This window comes from Anomaloglossus baeobatrachus, chromosome 6, assembly GCF_048569485.1.
Source record: "Anomaloglossus baeobatrachus isolate aAnoBae1 chromosome 6, aAnoBae1.hap1, whole genome shotgun sequence".
Lineage (NCBI taxonomy): Eukaryota > Metazoa > Chordata > Amphibia > Anura > Aromobatidae > Anomaloglossus > Anomaloglossus baeobatrachus.
This window is the reverse complement of record NC_134358.1, coordinates 64135368-64160772: the sequence shown is the minus strand read 5'-3', so window position 1 is coordinate 64160772 and position 25405 is coordinate 64135368. Positions and strand designations below refer to the sequence as shown.

The following is a 25405-nucleotide window of genomic DNA, read 5'->3' as shown; positions in this document are numbered from 1 at the left end:
GGGAAACCACAAAAAGGCACAAGCAAACCTGACGTATCGATGGTGTAATTAGAGGGCCGCGAGCGTGCAGGACACCGAGCCACCAGATGTGGCGGACACCTCGGCGGGGCACAGGACGCGCACATCTGGGCACACGGGCGCACTATATTTACTGCCAATGGACGACAATTAAACATCCAACCACCGACTGATTCTTCCGTGAGAACTTTGATCGCCGTGCGTCCTCTTATCCTTACTGCTTAGCCCAAAAGGACTTTGGGAATTTGAGGACATAATATCTGGTGGCAAAAATCTACAGAAAATCACCTAGGACGGAGCAGGACACAATGGTGACCCTACCAAAAAAAGCTTGGTGGGAAGATGGGGAATCGAGCTCAACACAACCGACTTTAGATCATGTGGTGGAGACACAGCCGGTTGCTACAATTGCAGGATTTGGACATAAATGGGAACGGTCACATCAGGTTTGTAAATCCAAGCCCTGCATTGTCAGCCATTCATATGATATTTACACTTTTTTTTTTGTTTACAGCTCGTTGCCGTGGAGACCGACCACCGCGGTCAGACAGCAGCACACACAAAGTGCTTCTCTGGAGCCCCTATGCATTGGTCATTGGTGGTTTGTAGTAATACATTCTAGAAATAGCCTACAATTTTTTTTTCTTCATAGGTTATGCAACTAAATGCAATTAATTGTTCCCTGTTATCAGCCATATTAGGACTGGGAGAGTTGAAAGGGCAGTTTGATTTTACCTGATGCTAATACATTGATGGATGCGGCAGAAGGTTTCGAATATAAAGAGTCGGGCGTTTTCTATGAAATCTTCTAGGCAAGCCACAAGGAAGAAGTCGTTAACTAGCACCTAGAAATAAAACAGCGGAGGGTTAGTGAGGAAGCAAATGGAGACAATTGCCTGTTTGGCTGGGACTACACAGCGACTCTGGACCAGGCACCCAATACATGGAGCGAGAGTGCAAGAAAATCATGTTACAATTTGTCAAGCCTGCGCCTTGGTCGAGAGAATCCCCCGCGGCCGGCGCACGAGAGAATCCCCCGCGGCCGGCGCACGAGAGAATCCCCCGCGGCCGGCGCACGAGAGAATCCCCCGCGGCCGGCGCACGAGAGAATCCCCCGCGGCCGGCGCACGAGAGAATCCCCCGCGGCCGGCGCACGAGAGAATCCCCCGCGGCCGGCGCACGAGAGAATCCCCCGCGGCCGGCGCACGAGAGAATCCCCCGCGGCCGGCGCACGAGAGAATCCCCCGCGGCCGGCGCACGAGAGAATCCCCCGCGGCCGGCGCACGAGAGAATCCCCCGCGGCCGGCGCACGAGAGAATCCCCCGCGGCCGGCGCACGAGAGAATCCCCCGCGGCCGGCGCACGAGAGAATCCCCCGCGGCCGGCGCACGAGAGAATCCCCCGCGGCCGGCGCACGAGAGAATCCCCCGCGGCCGGCGCACGAGAGAATCCCCCGCGGCCGGCGCACGAGAGAATCCCCCGCGGCCGGCGCACGAGAGACTCCCCCGCGGCCGGCGCACGAGAGACTCCCCCGCGGCCGGCGCACGAGAGACTCCCCCGCGGCCGGCGCACGAGAGACACCACCGCGGCCGGCGCACGAGAGACACCACCGCGGCCGGCGCACGAGAGACACCACCGCGGCCGGCGCACGAGAGACACCCCCTGCGGCCGGCGCGAGAGACACCCCCTGCGGCCGGCGCGAGAGACACCCCCTGCGGCCGGCGCGAGAGACACCCCCTGCGGCCGGCGCGAGAGACACCCCCTGCGGCCGGCGCGAGAGACACCCCCTGCGGCCGGCGCGAGAGACACCCCCTGCGGCCGGCGCGAGAGACACCCCCTGCGGCCGGCGCGAGAGACACCCCCTGCGGCCGGCGCGAGAGACACCCCCTGCGGCCGGCGCGAGAGACACCCCCTGCGGCCAGCGCGAGAGACACCCCCTGCGGCCAGCGCGAGAGACACCCCCTGCGGCCAGCGCGAGAGACACCCCCTGCGGCCAGCGCGAGAGACACCCCCTGCGGCCAGCGCGAGAGACACCCCCTGCGGCCAGCGCGAGAGACACCCCCTGCGGCCAGCGCGAGAGACACCCCCTGCGGCCAGCGCGAGAGACACCCCCTGCGGCCAGCGCGAGAGACACCCCCTGCGGCCAGCGCGAGAGACACCCCCTGCGGCCAGCGCGAGAGACATTCCCTGCGGCCAGCGCGAGAGACACCCCCTGCGGCCAGCGCGAGAGACACCCCCTGCGGCCAGCGCGAGAGACACCCCCTGCGGCCAGCGCGAGAGACACCCCCTGCGGCCAGCGCGAGAGACACCCCCTGCGGCCAGCGCGAGAGACACCCCCTGCGGCCAGCGCGAGAGACACCCCCTGCGGCCAGCGCGAGAGACACCCCCTGCGGCCAGCGCAAGCCTTACGTTTCCATGTTGTGGAATTCCAAAATTCCCATGAAGGCCTCATCCATCCGGCGCTCGGCACGTTGTCCCGTCCACCCTCCCCTCCTTGCACCGTACACATGTAATAGCTTCAGGATTAAATATTCTCAGTGGAGCTGCGCAGTCAGAAGAACCATCCATCATTATTGTCCATGTGAGAAGATGAAAATAACGTATACATGTTGGTGCGATAGAAGAAAATGAAACACTTTCCGCTGCGGCTCAGGAAACTGCAGCATTTCGGCTTCTCTTTAGCTCTCTAAGGGGACTAAAGGTCGGACATGAGTTACAAGAGCTGAACGTACAAATGAGTAGATCCCGGCTCTGACGTGATCCCCCCGGGACCGCTCTGCTCCCGTACATGGGTTTATATGAAGGGTTATACAAACAACCTCTGCGTTTGTGACTCAGTCCTCGCAGGGCTCGGCATATCTGCCGCGATGACTCAGTCGCTGCCATTAGTAAGTTGGTTACAAGTTCTCCACTTCAATAACTCCCGGCTAATTACTGGTAGCCGCGTCCTTTGTTGCCCCGGGTTTATATTGCCTCGTTACACGTACAGGAGCTGAACGCTTCGTAGGTGAACATCAAAGCCTCGGTGCACAGCTGACCAGGACACCTATATACAGGGCGGACCCTCCAGATGTTCTGCCTGTAAACTAATCGAGGGACGTATGGTACTAATTACAGAACTGGATTCATGAGTTCGGCCGCCTCCTACTCATATGGGAGAAGACAGCATCCACCCGTCATGGGAGCGAATGGCCTGAGAGCGAGAAGATCTGCTCTCTGCAGAACAGTGGACCGACCCCAACGGAAGGGTCATTCACTGGCACCACTTCTGAGCCCATCTACGGACGTGTGGTGTTCATGGTGGACACAAGTCATTCAAATTATTCCCCCTCCCCCATAGAAAACAGATCCTGGGGAATTTTACCCCATTCCTCATGGGCAACAGCCACCAGGTCACTAATATTTTGGGCTGTCAAAGAATGGTTCAAAAAGTTAAGAGAAGAGATCATTGCCTTGTACAAACAAGGAGAAGGAGAAGAAAAGATGCAAAGGCAGTGGGTGATCCTAGACAAAAAGAAGGAAGCGGAGCTCAATATTAAAGGGAACCTGTCACCAGTTTTTTGGCCTATAAGCTGCGGCCACCACCAGTGGGATCTTATATACAGCATGTTACAATGCTGTATATAAGAGCCTAGGCCGCTGTGTAGAACATAAAGAAGAGAATTTTGTTTACTTACCGTAAATTCCTTTTCTTCTAGCTCCTATTGGGAGACCCAGACAATTGGGTGTATAGCTTCTGCCTCCGGAGGCCACACAAAGTATTACACTCAAAAGTGTAACCCCTCCCCTCTGCCTATACACCCTCCCGTGCATCACGGGCTCATCAGTTTTGGTGCAAAAGCAGGAAGGAGGAAACTTATAAATTGGTTTAAGGTAAATTCAATCCGAAGGATGTTCGGAGAACTGAAAACCATGAAACAATTGAACATGAACAACATGTGTACACAAAAGAACAACTAGCCCGAAGGGAACAGGGGCGGGTGCTGGGTCTCCCAATAGGAGCTAGAAGAAAAGGAATTTACGGTAAGTAAACAAAATTCCCTTCTTCTTTGTCGCTCCATTGGGAGACCCAGACAATTGGGACGTCCAAAAGCAGTCCCTGGGTGGGTAAAAGAATACCTCGATAAATAGAGCCGACACGGCTCCCTCTTACAGGTGGGCAACCGCCGCCTGAAGGACTCGCCTACCTACACTGGCATCTGCCGAAGCATAGGTATGCACCTGATAGTGTTTCGTGAAAGTGTGCAGGCTAGACCAGGTAGCTGCCTGACACACCTGCTGAGCCGTCGCCCGGTGCCGCAATGCCCAGGACGCACCCACGGCTCTGGTAGAATGGGCTTTCAGCCCCGAAGGAAGCGGAAGCCCCGAAGAACGGTAAGCTTCAAGAATCGGTTCCTTGATCCACCGAGCCAAGGTTGACTTGGAAGCCTGCGAACCCTTACGCTGACCGGCGACAAGGACAAAGAGTGCATCTGAACGGCGCAGGGGCGCTGTGCGAGATACGTAGTACCGGAGTGCTCTCACTAGATCTAATGAGTGCAAATCCTTTTCAAAGTGGTGAATTGGATTAGGGAAAATGAAGGTAAGGTGATATCCTGATTGAGATGAAAAAGGCGATACCACCTTAGGGAGAAATTCCGGAACAGGACGGAGAACCACCTTATCCTGGTGAAAAACCAGGAAGGGGGCTTTGCATGACAGTGCTGCAAGCTCCGACACTCTACGGAGTGAAGTAACTGCTACTAGAAATGCCACTTTCTGCGAAAGACGTGATAAGGAGACATCCCGCAGCGGCTCAAAAGGCGGTTTCTGAAGAGCCGTTAGCACCCTGTTAAGGTCCCAGGGTTCAAGCGGGCGCTTGTAAGGTGGGACTATGTGGCAAACTCCCTGCAGGAACGTGCGGACCTGCGGAAGCCTGGCCAGACGCTTTTGAAAGAATATTGAGAGTGCCGATACTTGCCCTTTGAGAGAACTAAGTGACAACCCCTTATCCATTCCGGATTGAAGGAAGGAAAGAAAAGTGGGTAAGGCAAAAGGCCAGGGAGTAAAACCTTTATCAGAACACCAGGACAAGAAAATCCGCCAAGACCTGTAATAGATCTTGGCGGACGTCGGTTTCCTGGCCTGTCTCATAGTGGCAATGACATCCTGAGACAACCCTGAAGACGCTAGGAGCCAGGACTCAATGGCCACACAGTCAGGTTGAGGGCCGCAGAATTCAGATGGAAAAACGGCCCTTGCGACAGCAAGTCTGGGCGGTCTGGCAGCGCCCACAGCTGACCCACCGTGAGATGCCACAGATCCGGGTACCATGACCTCCTCGGCCAGTCTGGAGCGACGAGAATGGCGCGACGGCAGTCGGACCTGATCTTGCGTAGTACTCTGGGCAGCATTGCCAGAGGAGGAAATACATAAGGCAGTCGAAACTGCGACCAATCCTGGACTAACGCGTCCGCCGCCAGAGCTCTGTGATCCAGAGACCGTGCCATGAATGCCGGGACCTTGTTGTTGTGCCGTGACGCCATGAGATCGACGTCCGGCGTTCCCCAGCGGCGACAGATCTCTCGAAACACTTCTGGGTGCAGGGACCATTCCCCCGCATCCATTCCCTGACGACTGAGAAAATCTGCTTCCCAGTTTTCTACGCCCGGTATGTGAACTGCGGAGATGGTGGATGCTGTGGCTTCCACCCACTGCAGAATTCGCCGGACTTCTTGGAAGGCTTGACGACTTCGCGTGCCGCCTTGGTGGTTGATGTATGCGACGGCAGTGGCGTTGTCCGACTGGATACGGATCTGCCTGCCCTCCAGCAACTGCTGGAAAGCCAATAGGGCCAGATACACTGCCCTTATCTCCAGGACATTGATCTGAAGGGAAGACTATCGGAGTCCAGGTTCCCTGAGCCCTGTGATGGAGGAACACCGCTCCCCACCCTGACAGGCTCGCGTCCGTGGTGACCACAGCCCAGGTTGGGGGCAGGAAGGATTTTCCCTGTGATAGAGAAGTGGGAAGAAGCCACCACTGAAGAGACGTCTTTGTTGCAAGGGAAAGAGACGTTCCTGTCGAGAGAGTTCGACCTCCTGTCCCATTTGTGGAGAATGTCCCACTGGAGCTGGCGCAGATGGAATTGCGCGAAAGGCACTGCTTCCATCGCTGCCACCATCTTCCCCAGGAAGTGCATGAGGCGTCTCAAGGGGTGTGACTGAGTCTGAATCAGAGATTGCACCCCTGCCTGCAGTGACAGCTGTTTGTCTAGTGGTAGCTTGACTACCGCTGACTGTGTATGAAACTCCATCCCTAGATAAGTCAGAGATTGGGTCGGTGTCAACTTGGATTTTGGGAAGTTGATGAGCCACCCGAACTGCTGGAGGGTCTCCAGAGCGACGGTAAGGCTGTGTTGACACGCCGCCCGAGAAGGTGCCCTGACTAAGAGATCGTCTAAGTAGGGAATCACCGAGTGCCCCTGAGAATGCAGGACCGCCACAACGGATGCCATGACTTTGGTGAAAACCCGTGGGGCTGTTGCCAGGCCGAAGGGCAATGCCATGAACTGAAGGTGTTCGTCCCCGATGGCGAAACGCAAAAAGCGTTGATGTTCTGGTGCGATCGGCACATGGAGATAAGCATCCTTGATGTCGATCGATGCGAGGAAGTCTCCTTGTGACATCGAGGCGATGACCGAGCGGAGAGATTCCATCCGGAATCGTCTGGTGCTCACGTGTTTGTTGAGCAATTTGAGGTCCAGAATGGGACGGAATGATCCGTCTTTCTTTGGCACCACGAATAAGTTGGAGTAAAAACCGCGACCCTGTTCCTGAGTGGGAACGGGGGTCACAACTCCTTTTTTCAGAGCGTCCACTGCTTGAAAAAGTGCGTCTGCCCGCGCGGGGGGCGGGGAGGTTCTGAAAAAACGAGTCGGAGGATGAGAGCTGAACTCTATCCTGTAACCGTGAGACAGGATGTCTCTCACCCATCGGTCTTGAACATGTGGCCACCAGGCGTCGCAAAAGCGGGAGAGCCTGCCACCGACCGAGGATGCGGTTCGGGGATGCCGTGAGTCATGAGGAGGCCGCCTTGGGGGCAGTGCCTCCGGCGGTCTTTTGGGGGCGTGACTTAGACCGCCACGCATAGGAGTTCCTCTGGCCTTTGTCCTGTCTATTGGACGAAGAGGACTGTGGCTTGGCGGAGGGACGAAAGGACCGAAACCTCGATTGTATCTTTCGTTGCTGAGGTCTCTTAGGTTTGGACTGGGGTAAGGAGGAGTCCTTTCCCTTGGATTCCTTAATAATCTCATCCAATCGTTCGCCAAACAATCTCTCGCCAGAAAACGGCAAACCGGTTAAGAACCACTTGGAAGCCGAGTCTGCCTTCCATTCGCGCAGCCACATGGCCCTGCGGACTGCAACAGAATTAGCGGATGCCACCGCTGTACGGCTAGTAGAGTCTAGGACTGCGTTCATGGCGTAGGAAGAAAACGCCGACGCCTGCGAGGTTAAAGATGCAACCTGCGGGGCAGACGTACGTGTGACCGCATTAATCTCAGCCAGACAAGCCGAGATAGCTTGGAGTGCCCACACGGCTGCAAAAGCCGGGGCAAAAGACGCTCCCGTGGCCTCATAGATGGATTTCATCAGGAGTTCTATCTGCCTGTCAGTGGCATCTTTTAGTGATGAGCCATCTGCAACCGCAACCACAGATCTAGCCGCCAATCTGGAGACTGGGGGATCCACCTTGGGACATTGAGCCCAACCCTTAACTACGTCAGCGGGGAAGGGGTAACGTGTGTCAGTAAGGCGCTTAGTAAAGCGCTTGTCCGGAACCGTTCTGGCCTTCTGGATGGCATCCCTGAAGTTAGAGTGATCAAAAAATGCACTCCGTGTACGTTTGGGAAACCGAAACTGGTGTTTCTCCTGCTGAGAGGCCGACTCCTCTATAGGTGGAGGCGGGGGAGATAGATCCAACACCTGATTGATGGACGAGATAAGATCATTTACTAAGGCGTCCCCTTCAGGTGTATCAAGATTGAGAGCAACATCAGGGTCAGAGCCCTGAGCTGCGACGTCCGCCTCGTCCTCCAGAGAGTCCTCAAGCTGGGAACCCGAGCAGCGTGAGGAAGTCGGGGAAGATTCCAAGCGAGCCCGCTTAGCTGGTCTGGGACTGTGGTCCGTGGAGGAGTCCTCCACGTGAGACCTAGGGCCCACCCCGGCCGGGGTGGACCGAGAGGGACCTGGAGGCGCCGATCTAACAGGGTCCGGGGCTTGTGTAAGGACCGGTCTGGACTGCAGGGCTTCCAGCAACTTGGCAGACCATTTGTCCATAGACTGAGCCATGGATTGTGAGAGTGACTCAGAGCTTTTCAGCAAAAACTGCAAACTCTGTCGCTGCCACCTGGACAGTGGAAGCAGGGGGGTCTGCCTGAGCCGAGGGGCCCACTAGTGACCGAGGCTCCGGCTGAGCAAGCGTAACAGGGGCCGAGCATTGCTCACAGTGAGGGTAGGTGGAACCCGCAGGTAACATAGCCCTACAAGAGGTACATGTCGCAAAAAAACCCCTGTGCTTTAGTGCCCTTGCTCCTTGTGGACGACATGCTGTAGTGTCCTAGGAGCGTGATCACTGAGGGTATATAGAAAAAAGGGTAAACAGCCCGGCCGAACAGAAATAAGTATATATATACGTATCTATACCGGCACCCAGGGGGACCAACACCGAGTGACCGGTGCGGCTTACCGACCGCTAAAAAGCGGGGTGTGTGTGCTCCAGATTCCCTGCCTTGGTCTCCCAGAGCTGCAGAGCTGTTCTCTGTGATTCTCCACCGGCAGAATGTCCGAAAAATGGCTGCCGGAGCTCTCAGGGGAGGAGTGAAGCCGTGGGCGGCGTTAGGAAAAGTGCGGGAATCTGGGGTCCCCACAGTGATCAGTGAGGGGGGAGGGAGCATACAGGATGCTCCAGCCCTCACATCCGACGTCAGGCCGGCAGTCCCGCCCTTACCCCTGACAGGCAGGCCCGGGGGCAGGAGTTTTGCCACTAGGCCGCGATGAAGCCGGGGACTAAATTTAACACCGCGGCCGACAAGCAGGCGCGGTCGGCGCGGTAGTCCCTGGTCTTCACAATTCAGCAGCCAGTTGCGGCGTCCGGGAACCAGGCACTCCATACACATTCCCCATGGGGACACAGAGTACCTCGTGGATGCAGGGCCCTGTCCCTGAGGATAGATAAGCTCCTGTCCAGCAGATTCCCTCAGGGGCTGCGGAGGGAGCACGGTCCCAGAACCTGGATGACCGCTTCGGATCCCACTTCTACCAGAGCCCTAAGGGATGGAGAAGGAAACACGGCATGAGGCTCCGGCCGTCGTACCCGCAATGGGTACCTCAACCTTAACAGCACCGCCGACTTAGTGGGGTGAGAAGGGAGCATGCCGGGGGCCCCGTGGGGGCCCTCTTTTCTTCCAACCGATACAATCAGCAGCTGCTGCTGACTAAAATGGAGATGTGTGAGTGGATGTGTGCCTCCTTCCACACAAAGCATAAAACTGAGGAGCCCGTGATGCACGGGAGGGTGTATAGGCAGAGGGGAGGGGTTACACTTTTGAGTGTAATACTTTGTGTGGCCTCCGGAGGCAGAAGCTATACACCCAATTTTCTGGGTCTCCCAATGGAGCGACAAAGAAAAACATTTTATAATACTCACCTAGAAGGTTCGCTCCGGGGCACAACAGTCGGATGCGTGGCGCCGGTCCCGGAGAACGGTTCTCTTTCGGCCATCTTGGTCTCCCTTATTCTGAAGCCTGTGTGCATGACGCGGCTACGTCATACACACTCGCCGGTCCCACGCAGGCGCAGTACAATACTTTGATCTGCCCTGAGCAGGACCTCAATGTCGGTGAGTGTGGATGACGTCGGACCAGTCATACACCACGACTTCAGAATAACGAAGACCAAGATGGCCGAAAGGGGAGGCGCCGGTCCCGGAGAATGGAGACACCCATCTGAATGTTGTGCACCGGAGCGACCTTCTAGGTGAGTATTATAAAGTGTTTTTTATGTTATACAAAGCGGCCTGGGGTCTTATATACAGCATGTTAGAATGCTGTATATAAGAGCCTGGTGGTGGTGGCCGCAGCTTATTGGGCAAAGAAGGGAATTTTGTTTACTTACCGTAAATTCCTTTTCTTCTAGCTCCAATTGGGAGACCCAGACAATTGGGTGTATAGCTACTGCCTCCGGAGGCCACACAAAGTATTACACTTAAAAGTGTAAGGCCCCTCCCCTTCTGGCTATACACCCTCCCGTGAGATCACGGGCTCCTGAGTTTTAGTGCAAAAGCAAGAAGGAGGAAAGCCAATAACAGCTTTGAAGACAAATTCAATCCGAAGAAACATCGGAGAACTGAAACCATTCAACATGAACAACATGTGTACTCGAAAAAAACAAAAATCCCTAAGAAAACAGGGCGGGTGCTGGGTCTCCCAATTGGAGCTAGAAGAAAAGGAATTTACGGTAAGTAAACAAAATTCCCTTCTTCTTTATCGCTCCTAATTGGGAGACCCAGACAATTGGGACGTCCAAAAGCAGTCCCTGGGTGGGTAAAAGAATACCTCGTGATAGGGCCGTCAAACAGCCCTGTCCTACAGGTGGGCAACCGCCGCCTGAAGGACTTGTCTACCTAGGCTGGCGTCCGCCGAAGCGTAGGTATGCACCTGATAATGCTTGGTAAAGGTGTGCAGACTCGACCAGGTAGCCGCCTGGCACACCTGCTGAGCCGTAGCCTGGTGCCGTAAAGCCCAGGACGCACCCACGGCTCTGGTAGAATGGGCCTTCAGCCCTGAAGGAACCGGAAGCCCCGCAGAACGGTAGGTTTCAAGAATTGGTTCCTTGATCCACCGAGCTAGGGTGGATTTGGAAGCTTGCGACCCTTTACGCTGACCAGCGACAAGGACAAAGAGTGCATCCGAGCGGCGTATGGGCGCCGTGCGGGAAATGTAGATCCTGAGTGCTCTGACCAGATCCAACAAATGCAAACCTTTCTCAAATTGATGAACTGGATGAGGACACAAGGAAGGTAATGTGACATCCTGATTGAGATGAAAGGGAGATACCACCTTAGGGAGAAACTCAGGGACCGGACGTAGAACCACCTTGTCCTGGTGAAACACCAGGAAGGGAGATTTGCATGAGAGCGCCGCTAGCTCGGACACTCTCCGAAGAGACGTGACCGCTACTAGAAAAGCCACTTTCTGTGAAAGACGAGAAAGGGAAACATCCTTCATAGGCTCGAAAGGCGGCTTCTGGAGAGCAATTAGAACCTTGTTCAGATCCCAGGGCTCTAACGGCCGCTTGTAAGGAGGGACGATATGACAAACCCCTTGCAGGAACGTGCGTACCTGAGGAAGTCGTGCTAGTCGCTTCTGAAAAAATACAGATAGCGCTGAGACTTGTCCTTTAAGGGAGCTGAGCGACAAACCTTTTTCCAACCCGGATTGCAGGAAGGAAAGAAAAGTAGGCAATGCAAAAGGCCAGGGAGGAACTCCCTGAGCCGCGCACCAAGATAAGAATATCTTCCACGTCCTGTGGTAGATCTTGGCGGAGGATGGTTTTCTAGCCTGCCTCATGGTGGTAATAACATTTCGAGATAATCCTGAAAACGCTAGGATCCAGGACTCAATGGCCACACAGTCAGGTTCAGGGCCGCCGAATTCAGGTGGAAAAACGGCCCTTGAGATAGCAAGTCTGGTCGTTCTGGTAGTGCCCATGGTTGGCCTACCGTGAGGTGCCACAGATCTGGGTACCACGATCTCCTCGGCCAGTCTGGAGCGACGAGGATGGCGCGACGGCAGTCGGCCCTGATCTTGCGCAGCACTCTGGGTAACAATGCCAGAGGTGGGAACACATAAGGTAGCCGGAATTGCGACCAATCTTGAACTAAGGCGTCTGCCGCCAGAGCTCGGTGATCGTGAGACCGTGCCATGAAAGCCGGGACCTTGTTGTTGTACCGTGACGCCATCAGGTCGACGTCCGGCACCCCCCAGCGGCGACAAATCTCCTGAAACACGTCCGGGTCAAGGGACCATTCCCCTGCGTCCATACCCTGGCGACTGAGGAAGTCTGCTTCCCAGTTTTCCACGCTTGGGATGTGAACTGCGGAAATGGTGGAAGCCGTGTCTTCCACCCACGTTAGAATCCGTCGGACTTCCTGGAAGGCTTGCCGACTGCGCGTGCCACCTTGGTGGTTGATGTATGCTACCGCTGTGGAGTTGTCCGACTGAATTCGGATCTGCTTGCCTTCCAGCCATTGTTGGAAGGCTTGTAGGGCAAGATACACTGCTCTGATTTCTAGAACATTGATCTGAAGGGTGGACTCTTGCTGAGTCCACGTACCCTGAGCCCTGTGGTGGAGAAAGACTGCTCCCCACCCTGACAGGCTCGCGTCCGTCGTGACCACCGCCCAGGATGGGAGTAGGAAGGACTTTCCCTTTGACAATGAGGTGGGAAGAAGCCACCACTGAAGGGATTCCTTGGCCGCCTGAGAAAGGGAGATGTTCCTGTCGAGGGACGTCGACTTCCTGTCCCATTGACGGAGAATGTCCCATTGAAGTGGACGCAGATGAAACTGCGCGAAAGGGACTGCCTCCATTGCTGCTACCATCTTCCCTAGGAAGTGCATGAGGCGTCTCAAGGGGTGTGACTGGCCTTGAAGGAGACATTGCACCCCTGTCTGTAGTGAACGCTGTTTGTCCAGCGGAAGCTTCACTATCGCTGATAGAGTATGAAACTCCATGCCAAGGTATGTTATCGATTGGGTCGGGGTGAGATTTGACTTTGAAAAGTTGATGATCCACCCGAAACTCTGGAGAGTCTCCAGTGCAACGTTCAGGCTGTTTTGGCATGCCTCTTGAGAGGGTGCCTTGACAAGTAGATCGTCCAGGTAAGGGATCACAGAGTGACCCTGAGAGTGCAGGACTGCAACTACTGCTGCCATGACCTTGGTGAAGACCCTTGGAGCTGTCGCCAAACCGAAAGGCAGGGCTACGAACTGAAGGTGTTCGTCTCCTATAACGAAGCGTAGAAAACGCTGGTGCTCTGGAGCAATCGGCACGTGGAGATAAGCATCTTTGATGTCTATTGATGCTAGGAAATCTCCTTGAGACATTGAGGCGATGACGGAACGGAGGGATTCCATCCGGAACCGCCTGGTCTTCACATGCTTGTTGAGCAGTTTTAGGTCCAGAACAGGACGGAAAGACCCGTCCTTTTTTGGCACCACAAACAAATTGGAGTAAAAACCGTGACCTTGTTCCAGAAGAGGAACGGGGGTCACCACTCCTTCCGCTCTTAGAGTGGCCACCGCCAGCCGCAGAGCATCGGCTCGGTCGGGAGGTGGAGAAGTTCTGAAGAAGCGAGTTGGAGGACGAGAACTGAACTCTATCCTGTACCCGTGAGACAGAATGTCTCTCACCCAACGGTCTTGGACCTGTGGCAGCCAAATGTCGCCAAAGCGGGAGAGCCTGCCACCGACCGAGGATGCGGAGAGAGGAGGCCGAAAGTCATGAGGAAGCCGCCTTGGTAGCGGGTCTTCCGGCTGTCTTTTTTGGGCGTGACTGAGTTCGCCAAGAATCTGAGCTCCTCTGATCCTTTTGAGACCTTTTGGACGAGGAGAATTGGGACCTGCCTGAGCCTCGAAAGGACCGAAACCCCGACTGTCCTCTCCTCTGTTGGGGTTTATTTTGTCTGGGCTGAGGTAAAGATGAATCTTTACCCTTGGAGTGTTTAATGATCTCATCTAAGCGCTCCCCAAACAGTCGGTCACTAGAAAAAGGCAAACTGGTTAAACACTTTTTGGAAGCAGAATCTGCCTTCCATTCTCTTAACCACAAGGCTCTGCGTAAAACTACGGAGTTGGCGGACGCCACTGCCGTACGGCTCGTAGAGTCTAGGACAGCATTAATCGCGTAAGACGCAAATGCAGACATTTGAGAGGTTAAGGGTGCCACCTGCGGAGCAGATGTACGTGTGACCGTGTCAACCTGTGCAAGACCAGCTGAAATAGCTTGGAGTGCCCATACGGCTGCGAATGCTGGAGCAAACGACGCGCCGAAAGCTTCATAGATGGATTTCAACCAGAGCTCCATCTGCCTGTCAGTGGCATCTTTAAGTACCGCCCCATCTTCCACTGCAACTAAGGATCTAGCTGCAAGCCTGGAGATTGGAGGGTCCACCTTGGGACACTGGGTCCAGCCCTTGACCACGTCTGGGGGAAAAGGATAACGTGTATCCTTAAGCCGCTTGGAAAAACGCTTATCCGGATAAGCGTGGTGTTTCTGGATTGCCTCTCTAAAGTCAGAGTGGTCCAGAAATACACTTAATTTACGCTTGGGATACCTGAAATGGAATTTCTCCTGCTGTGAAGCTGTCTCCTCCACAGGAGGAGCAGGGGGAGAAATGTCCAACATTTTATTGATGGACGCTATAAGATCATTCACTATGGCGTCACCATCTGGTGTATCCAAATTGAGAGCGGTTTCAGGATCAGAATCCTGATCAGCTATCTCCGCCTCATCATACAGAGAGTCCTCCTGCTGAGACCCTGACCAGTGTGATGAAGTCGAGGGTCGCTCATAGCGAGCTCGTTTAGGCTGTCTGGGACTGTCGTCCGTGTCAGAGCCATCACCCTGGGATGCAAGAGACACCCCCGGAACCAGGAGCTGTTCCGACTGAGGGGGACCAGGGAGCAATGAGTTAACAGTGCCCATGGCCTGAGGTACTGGTCTAGACTGCAATGTTTCAAGAATTTTAGTCATAGTCACAGACAATCTGTCAGCAAAGACTGCAAACTCCGTCCCTGTCACCTGGACAGTATTTACAGGAGGTTATGCCTGGGTCACCTCCAGCAGAGGCCCCGGCCGAGCAAGTGCCACAGGGGCCGAGCACTGCACACAGTGGGGGTCAGTGGAACCTGCCGGTAGAGTAGCCTCACAAGCGGTACAAGCAGCATAGAAAGCCTGTGCCTTGGCACCTTTGCTTTTTGCGGTCGACATGCTGTTGTGTCCTCTGAGAATCTAGGAGAGTATATAGCAGAGGATCCCTAGTGACCGTACAGTGCAATGTAAAGCTGAAAGCATAAAATACAATATACACTTCGGCACCAGTGGGGGTCAGCCCTTGAGGGCAGCTTACCGCCCGCTGAAAAGCGGGTGTGTGGGCACCAGAATCCCATGTCTGGGTCTCCCAGCCTCCTCTCTCCAGCTCAGACTGCACACAGGAATGGCTGCCGGCGTCCTGTGAAGAGAGGGATCGTGGGCGTGCCTCAAACAAAGTGCGGGAAACTGGCGTCCCACTGTGCCCAGTGTGAGGGCTGGAGTATGCAAAGCAGACTCCAGCCCTCTGCGCTGACAATCTGTACAGCATCCCGCCCTTCCCCTGACTGGCAGGCCTGGGGGCGGGAACGAAGTGAAACTAGGCCGCAAAAGCCGGGGACTCTAGTAATAAGCGCGGCCGTGATATATGCACGGCCAGCGCGGAAGTCCCCGGCGCACCACAAGTCCCAGCCGCGCCGCAGCAAAAACTGACAACAGCGGCCGCGCGGCAGTTTCACATACATGTCCCCTCTCAGCAAGCTGTAGATAGGAATGGCACCAGCGCGCAGCGCTGTTGTCCCCGGCGCACTAACACACCCAGCAAGCTGCAGTGTGCGCGCGGACTGTACGGGGACACAGAGTACCTTGGCGTAGCAGGGCCCTGTCCCTGACGATACTCCGCTCCATATCCAGCATATTCCCCAGGGGCTGTGGACGGAGCACGGTCTCTGTGCCCGGAGACCGGTAAATCCCACTTCACCCAGAGCCCTAAGGGGGATGGGGAAGGATGCAGCATGTGGGCTCCAGCCTCTGTACCCGCAATGGGTACCTCAACCTTAACAAACACCGCCGACAAAAGTGGGGTGAGAAGGGAGCATGCTGGGGGCCCCATATGGGCCCTCTTTTCTTCCATCCGACATAGTCAGCAGCTGCTGCTGACTAAACAGTGGAGCTATGCGTGTATGTGTGCCTCCTTCGCACAAAGCATGAAAACTGAGGAGCCCGTGATCTCACGGGAGGGTGTATAGCCAGAAGGGGAGGGGCCTTACACTTTTAAGTGTAATACTTTGTGTGGCCTCCGGAGGCAGTAGCTATACACCCAATTGTCTGGGTCTCCCAATTAGGAGCGATAAAGAAAAACTGCTGACAGGTTCCCTTTAAAAGGGACACCGGCTGCAGCCCCAGACGTGAAAGACAGAGGACGCCATCACCAGCTGTCACCACATTCCTGAGCAGGTGGGCAGTGAAAACCCCTTGAGCAACTGCAAGATTTAGGTAATGGGTCTATTAAATGCTGAAGGTCTCCATGCCCCAACTCCAAGATTTACACCTCTACTGACCCAAAAGCAGAAGAGCACTTCGCTACAATATGCTCAAAACCACATAACTAAGCCACAGAAGTGTTAGTGTTATGTAGCGGCAATGTGTAATGCCTTCTTTTCCCTGTGGAGGGAAGAATCAAATACTAATCGATAAATGGGATGTCACTGATATCAAGTCCATGGGGGCAGCTCAGAGCACTCCTAGTCATAGTGGTTGTCCAATTTTATGGGATTTTTCTTAAAAGGTCCTTAAAACGGGGTGTCCAGTACTATATATAGATGGCTTACCTTAGGCTACATTGGAAAAGCACAGCTGTCATCTAACAGTGAGGGTCTTCAGAAACCCCCTTATTCACTGGGATGGATGTGCAGTATCGGCTGCAGGTATATACAGTGATTGGAGCCACACCTCAACTGATCACATCTAGAGACCGCCAGAAACCGGGCTGCACCCCCTCCAATCTGATATGGAGGACCTATCCTAAAGGCTAAGCCATCAATATAAAAGTCCCAAGCAACCTCTTTAATAATGGAATATATACAGTAAGAAAAATGATGTGGAAATAAAAACACTTGTTGACCAAGAAAAGATCCAGGTGCTCACCCGGCGTTTTCAGAAACAGATTATTACCTTACTCCAGTAAGTAACATATGACACTTGCAGTGGGTTTCTGGTTAGAGACAACCAAGCAGACTCATTTCTGCCGCCACTTACCGATTCACACTCTCGTAACTTCTTCTGTGCCCCATCAAAGTCAAAATTAACATATAAACACTCCACAAATTCAGTGATCGGGTCCTTGTAGGTGTAAGATTCCTGTATGGGTAAAGAAGGAAAAGGTAAATATGAGCAGAAATTTCGGACAAGGGTCATTGCAGTAAATATGGCACCAGCGGGTTACGACTATGTATTCCCACCACGTAGGTCATCCCCCAACCTCAGTTGCACGTTTCCCCATGGACTTTCGGCATAATATTCACACCGATAAGAAGGGGAAATTCAGATTAATTAGAGAAGACAGCGAATGCCTGGAAATCGGATTCACCACTAGTGCGAATGGGAGAGGAACCGTCAAGACAACAGAGGGCCGACATCTTCCACCCCCGCGGTCAGTTGCCATCACAGGGGGAAGCAGTGTCAAGGCTCCAGCATCCTCTATTGGGCTAAATGCTGGCCGATGGAATAAATGCCAGTCCAAAGGCTGGAGACCCTTCATTCTCTGTTGGGGGTCTCTAATAACAGTACATCATATCCAACAATATGAAAGCTATTTTTAAAAGGGAACCAATCACCAGGATTTTTGTATATAAGCTAAAGCCAGTACTATACTGGCACTATCAGGCTGATTCTATACATACCTGTAGTGGTCAGCTCGGATGTTTAGGTTTTGAAATCCAAGAAAGTAAAGTTTATAAAATGAGCTGCTTGTTGAGTGACAGTTGCACTGGAGCAGATAATATATTCATAGTTACCCCTCCCTCTGTTAGAATTAGCATAAGTATTATACAAACGATTTACTTTGTCTAGCAGGACCTGTGTGAGGTCATACCCATGTGACCAGGTATCCAGCTTTGGTGGCTGAGACGCCGCCTCTTCTGGTCACATGGGTATGACCTCACACAGGTCCTGCTTGACAAAGTGAGTAGTTTGTATAATACTTATGCTAATTCTAACGGGGGAGGGGATAACTATGAATATATTATCTGCTCCAGTGCAGCTGTCACTCAACAAGCAGCTCATTTTATAAACTTTACTTTCTTGGATTTCAAAACCTAAACATCCGAGCTGACCACTGCAGGTATGTATAGAGTCAGCCTGATAGTGCCAGTATAGCAAAGGTTTAGCTTATATACAAAAATCCTGGTGATTGGTTCCCTTTAAGTGGCTACTTACAGTAGAGCTCCGCTTTCAGCTCTTAAAAGGGAACCTGACCATGAGATTCAAGCTGCCAAACCTACATTATTGCAATCGTCTTTATTATACTCTGAAACGCTGTGACTTTTCCGAGTAAAGATACTTTAGAAAGATACTATGGAGTTTTTTGACAAGTCCAAGGCCGCTCTTTATCGACTTCCATCCACTCTGCTTTCCTAGACTGACAGGTTTCCCCCTATTCTAGAGAGACTGGTTGGTTTATCGGAGGCGCTGGCACCGGCCTCAGACCAGTCATCCAAGACACACAGTTCCCATTCACCTTTTCAGTGTAGATTTTGTCTGAAATGCTGGAGCGTCTCAGAATCAAACCTACATGGCTGCAATAACCCAACGAGTATCGGATCCATGTTCCGCGTGGTGTGGCCAAATTGAGTGACTCTTCTGCCACTTTCCCTTTAAACTGCTCTGGAAACACGAACGCCGCTCTGCGATTTAACGTTTGGTCACATAATGAGGTGCCGGCCCATACCTGCTGGATCACCTTCACCAAATCCTTCAGGACTTGCCGCCTCTTCCTTACGTCTTTGTTGGTGATGACCGCTGTGGTCAAGTATCGGAGGATGTGTGGGCACATGGTCTGGATGGCATTCAGGTATCTAAGGGAAAAAAAAAAACAATTAGATTTGGTGCGTTTTCCGTTCTCCTATTTGCCATCTACAGGTGGAAATTTAGAACAAACCCTTAAAATGACGACTTCTTGCACAGTAGACAGACGTGCCCCATTTAAGAACGTGGAGACGACAATTTCACGCACTAGAACACCAAGTGTAACATTTATTCTAAAAATAAAAGCCAAATGTGACCCGATGCGTTTCGGTAGCACGTGGACATCTGTAAGAGAGGGGTTTTCTTTTCTCGGTCTAAGGAGAAGGGAAAAAAAAACCCTGATGGCGAACAGATGTTTGGTGAAGCGGAGACTCGGAGCGTGGTGCACACTTTGATGTGCAGCTGGAATTTCTGGTCAGTGCAAACGGCATGCAAATATTACTCCTGGTCAGGTAGACCGTAATGTAAATCTCAGCAATAACGGGAAGTACAAAGGACGGCTCTGCGATGGCAGACGCAGCCACAGCACAAGCAAGAACGCCACAGTCCTATGCTTAATTTTTCGGATTATAAGACACTTTTGCATTCAAAAATGTGGGCGTAAAATAAGGGGTGCATCTTATAATCCGAATGTAGCTTACTAGGAGGTGGTGGAGCGGGGTTACAGGAGGTAGGGGAGATGCTGCGGGCTTTGCGCTGTGCTATGGACTTGCTGCGGGCTTTGCGCTGTGCTGTGGACTTGCTGCGGGCTTTGCGCTGTGCTGTGGGCTTCCTGCGGGCTTTGCGCTGTGCTGTGGGCTTGCTGCGGGCTTTGCGCTGTGCTGTGGGCTTGCTGCGGGCTTTGCGCTGTGCTGTGGGCTTGCTGCGGGCTTTGCGCTGTGCTGTGGGCTTGCTGCGGGCTTTGCGCTGTGCTGTGGGCTTGCTGCGGGCTTTGCGCTGTGCTGTGGGATTGCTGCGGGCTTTGCGCTGTGCTGTGGGATTGCTGCGGGCTTTGCGCTGTGCTGTGGGCTTGCTGCGGGCTTTGCGCTGTGCTGTGGGCTTGCTGCGGGCTTTGCGCTGTTCTGTTGGCTTGCTGCGGGTTTTGCGCTGTGTTGTGGGCTTGCTGCGGGCTTTGCGCTGTGCACTGCAGGCAGTGAGGCAAGGGCTATTCTGAAAATGTCGGCGATGCGCGCTTCAAACAAGGACGCCAGGAGCCGGCGCATGCGCAGGAGCCATCGGCTCAAGACCTCATCTGCACATACGCCACCTCCAGCCCATTGATCTCCCTGCAGTGGACATAAGGAAAATGGCACCCAGAGGTGGCGTGTGCACAGATTAGATCTTGGCTTGTCATTGAGCAGATAGCTCAATCTGCACACGCACCGACTCCAGGCGCCATTTCTTTGCAGTCCGCACCGTCGACAGATTCTGGATGTTCCTCCTGCCTCAGCGCCCGCAGCTAACATCTGGGATACGCGCTGCACCATTGCCCTACTCCACCACAGCCCCTGCCTCCTGTAACCACGCTCCACCACCGCTGCACCGCCCACCCCCTCCGTTAAGATACCACCAGATTACGAGACAGACCCCATGTCTTTTTCCCTTTTTTCTCTAAATTTGGAGTGCATCTTATAAAAAAAATATGGTAATTAAGATGCTTAATTAATGGGAATCTGTCTTCAAGTCTCTAATCTGAGAGCAGCATGATGTAGGGGCTGAGGGCTTAATTCTAGCAATGTGTCACTTACTAAGCTGTGTGTTGTTGTTTCAATAAAATCAGTGTTTTGTCATCAGATTATTACTACAGGACTTGGTGCCTCTTGTGCCTTACAGTCCTTCTGCTCTGTGTAACCCTGCACCTATCACTGATTAGCAATTTTCGGTGTATAATGTATATTGACAGGAAGCGGCCAATCAGTAAGAAGGGAATTTTGTTACTTACCGTAAATTCCTTTTCTTCTAGCTCTTATTGGGAGACCCAGACGATTGGGGTATAGCTACTGCCCTCCGGAGGCCACACAAAGCACTACACTAAAAAGTGCAAGGCCCCTCCCCTTCTGGCTATACCCCCCCCCCGTGGTATCACGGGTTCTCCAGTTTTAGTGCCAAAGCAAGAAGGAGGAAGCCAATAACTGGTTTAAACAAATTAACTCCGAATAACGTCGGAGAACTGAAAAACCGTTCAACATGAACAACATGTGTACCCGCAAACAACAAAAAAATCCCGAAGGACAACAGGGCGGGTGCTGGGTCTCCCAATAAGAGCTAGAAGAAAAGGAATTTACGGTAAGTAACAAAATTCCCTTCTTCTTCAGCGCTCTATTGGGAGACCCAGACGATTGGGATGTCCAAAAGCTGTCCCTGGGTGGGTAAAGAGATACCTCATGTTAGAGCTGCAAAACAGCCCTCCCCTACGGGGGTGTCACTGCCGCCTGCAGGACTCTTCTACCTAAGCTGGCATCCGCCGAAGCATAGGTATGCACCTGATAATGCTTGGTGAAAGTGTGCAGACTCGACCAGGTAGCTGCCTGACACACTTGTTGAGCCGAAGCCTGGTGTCGTAATGCCCAGGACGCACCCACGGCTCTGGTTGAGTGGGCTTTTAGCCCTGAAGGAACCGGAAGCCCCGCAGAACGGTAGGCCTCTAGAATTGGTTCTTTGATCCATCGAGCCAGGGTGGCTTTAGAAGCCTGCAACCCCTTGCGCGAACCAGCGACAAGGACAAAAAGTGCATCGGAACGGCGCATGGGCGCCGTGCGGGAAATGTAGATTCTGAGTGCTCTCACCAGATCTAGCAAACGTAAGTCCTTTTCATACCGGTGAACCGGATGAGGACAAAAGGAAGGCAAGGATATATCCTGATTAAGATGAAACGAGGATACGACCTTAGGGAGAAACTCCGGAATGGGGCGCAGCACTACCTTGTCCTGGTGGAACACCAGGAAGGGAGCCTTGGATGACAGAGCTGCCAGCTCCGACACTCGCCGAAGCGATGTGATCGCAACAAGAAACGCCACTTTCTGTGACAGGCGAGAAAAGGAAACTTCCTTCAGAGGCTCGAAAGGCGGCTTCTGGAGAGCAACTAGTACCCTGTTCAGATCCCATGGATCTAACGGCCGCCTGTACGGGGGCACAATATGACAGACCCCCTGCAGGAACGTGCGCACCTTAGGAAGACGTGCTAGACGCTTCTGAAAAAACACGGATAGTGCCGAGACTTGCCCTTTAAGGGAGCTGAGCGACAAGCCCTTTTCCAACCCCGATTGCAGGAAGGAAAGAAATTTGGGCAATGCAAATGGCCAAGGGGATACTCTCTGTGCAGAGCACCAGGATAAGAAAATCTTCCACGTTCTGTGGTAGATCTTAGCAGACGTTGACTTCCTAGCTTGTCTCATTGTGGCTACGACTCCTTGAGATAATCCTGCGGACGCTAGGATCCAGGACTCAATGGCCACACAGTCAGGTTCAGGGCCGCAGAATTCTGATGGAAAAACGGCCCTTGGGACAGTAAGTCTGGTCGGTCTGGCAGTGACCACGGTCGACCGACCGTGAGATGCCACAGATCCGGATACCACGACCTCCTCGGCCAGTCTGGGGCGACGAGTATGACGCGGCTGCAATCGGATCTGATCTTGCGTAACACTCTGGGCAAGAGTGCCAGAGGTGGGAAGACGTATGGGAGCCGGAACTGCGACCAATCTTGAACTAATGCGTCTGCCGCCAGAGCTCTTTGATCGCGCGACCTCGCCATGAATGCTGGGACCTTGTTGTTGTGCCGGGACGCCATTAGGTCGACGTCCGGCACTCCCCATCGGCGACAGATTTCCTGAAACACGTCCGGGTGAAGGGACCACTCCCCTGCGTCCATGCCCTGGCGACTGAGGAAGTCTGCTTCCCAATTTTCTACGCCTGGGATGTGAACCGCGGATATGGTGGAGGCTGTGTCCTCCACCCACATTAGAATGCGCCGGACTTCTTGGAATGCTTGCCGACTGCGCGTCCCTCCTTGGTGGTTGATGTATGCCACCGCTGTGGAGTTGTCCGACTGGATTCGGATCTGCTTTCCTTCCAGCCACTGTTGGAAGGCCAGTAGGGCAAGATACACTGCCCTGATTTCCAGAACATTGATCTGAAGGAGTCCACGTCCCCTGGGCCCTGTGGTGGAGAAACACTGCTCCCCACCCTGACAGACTCGCATCTGTCGTGACCACTGCCCAGGATGGGGGCAGGAAGGATCTTCCCTGAGACAATGAGGTGGGAAGGAGCCACCATTGTAGAGAGTCCTTGGCCGTCTGGGAAAGAGAGACTTTCCTGTCCAGGGACGTTGACTTCCCGTCCCATTGGCGGAGAATGTCCCATTGAAGTGGACGCAGATGAAACTGCGCAAAGGGAACTGCTTCCATGGCTGCCACCATCTTCCCGAGGAAGTGCATGAGGCGCCGTAAGGGGTGCGACTGGCCTTGAAGGAGGGATTGCACCCCTGTCTGTAGGGACCGCTGCTTGCTCAGCGGAAGCTTCACTCTCGCTGCTCGAGTATGAAACTCCATGCCAAGATACGTTAGCGACTGTGACGGTGACAGATTCGACTTTGGAAAGTTGATGATCCATCCGAACGTCTGTAGAGTCTCCAGCGTAGCATGTAGACTGAGTTGGCATGCCTCTTGAGAGGGTGCCTTGACAAGTAGATCGTCCAGGTAAGGGATCACCGAGTGTCCCTGAGAGTGCAAGACTGCTACCACCGCCGCCATGACCTTGGTGAAGACCCGGGGGGCTGTCGCCAGACCGAATGGCAGAGCTACGAACTGAAGATGGTCGTTTCCTATCACAAAACGTAGAAAACGTTGATGTTCTGTAGCAATTGGCACGTGGAGATAAGCATCTTTGATGTCTATTGAGGCAAGGAAGTCTCCTTGAGACATTGAGGCAACGACAGAGCGGAGGGTTTCCATCCGGAACCGTCTGGCGTGCACATGTTTGTTGAGCAGCTTTAGATCCAGAACAGGACGGAACGAGCCGTCCTTTTTTGGAACCACAAAGAGATTGGAGTAAAACCCTCGCCCTTGTTCCTGAGGCGGTACAGGAACCACTACTCCTTCCGCTCTTAGGGAGTCCACCGCCTGCAGCAGGGCATCTGCTCGGTCTGGATGTGGGGAGGTTCTGAAGAACCGAGCTGGAGGACGAGAACTGAACTCGATTCTGTACCCGCGAGACAAAATGTTTGTCACCCACCGGTCTTTGACCTGTGACATCCAAATGTCGGAAAAGCGGGAGAGCCTGCCCCCAACCGGAGATGCGGAGGGGGGGGGCTGGAAGTCATGAGGTAGCCGCTTTGGAAGCGGTTCCACCATTTGCTTTCTTGGGGCGTGCGTGAGCCCGCCAGGAATCTGAGACTCTTTGCGTCCTCTGAGTCCCTTTGGACGAGGAGAATTGTGTCTTGCCCGAACCTCGAAAGGACTGAAACCTCTGCTGCCATTTTTTCTGCTGAGGTTTGTTTGATCTGGGCTGGGGTAAGGAAGAGTCTTTACCCTTGGACTGTTTAATGATGTCAGCCAATGGCTCGCCAAACAGTCTATCTCTAGATAATGGCAAGCTGGTTAAACATTTTTTGGAACCAGCATCTGCTTTCCAGTCCTTTAACCACAAGGCTCTGCGCAAAACTACCGAATTGGCAGACGCCATTGAGGTGCGGCTGGTAGATTCTAGGACCGCATTGATAGCGTAAGACGCAAACGCAGACATCTGCGAGGTAAGGGACGCCACTTGCGGCGCCGCTGGATGTATGATAGCATCCACTTTTGCTAAACCAGCTGAAATAGCTTGGAGTGCCCATACGGCTGCGAATGCTGGAGCAAACGACGCGCCGATAGCTTCATAGACAGATTTTAACCAAAGGTCCATCTGTCTGTCATTGGCATCCTTAAGTGAAGCGCCATCCTCCACTGCAACTATGGATCTAGCTGCAAGTTTGGAAATCGGGGGGTCTACTTTTGGACACTGGGTCCAGCGCTTGACCACATCAGGGGGGAAAGGAAAACGTGTATCCTTAGAACGTTTAGAGAAACGCCTTTCTGGATGAGCGTCGTGTTTCTGGATTGATTCTCTGAAGTCAGAGTGATCCAAGAAAGCACTCAATTTACGCTTGGGATAGAGGAAACGAAACTTCTCCTGCTCTGCAGCTGCCTCCTCTGCAGAAGGGGCTGGGGGAGAAATATCCAACAGCCTATTGATGGCTGAGATAAGATCGTTTACCATGGCGTCCCCATCCGGGGTATCCAGATTGAGAGGGGTTCCAGGATAAGACTCCTGATCACTCTCTTCAGACGCATCACAGGGCGACTGATTGCGCTGAGACCCTGAGCAGTGTGATGACGTTGAGGGTCTTTCCCAGCGAGCTCGCTTAGGGTGGCTGGGGCTATCATCTGAGTCATAATACTCAGCTTGGGAAGCCGGGGACCCCCTTGCAGTCTGGACTAATTCCAACTGAGGGGGATTAGAGGACAGAGACCTCGCCGTGTCCATAGACTGAGCCCCAGTC

General features: G+C 53.6%; 1 protein-coding gene across 1 annotated transcript in view; it reads right to left on the bottom strand.

Moving 5' to 3' along the window:
- Positions 1-25405, bottom strand: part of EIF3E (eukaryotic translation initiation factor 3 subunit E) — a 112711-nt gene that overhangs the window by 24634 nt on the left and 62672 nt on the right. Inside the window, exons 8-10 of the mRNA XM_075316217.1 lie at positions 18815-18941; positions 17125-17226; positions 754-863 (exon numbers count right to left, since the gene is read on the bottom strand). Of these exons, the coding sequence (XP_075172332.1) occupies positions 754-863; positions 17125-17226; positions 18815-18941 (339 nt within the window). The remainder of the gene's footprint in view (positions 1-753; positions 864-17124; positions 17227-18814; positions 18942-25405) is intronic.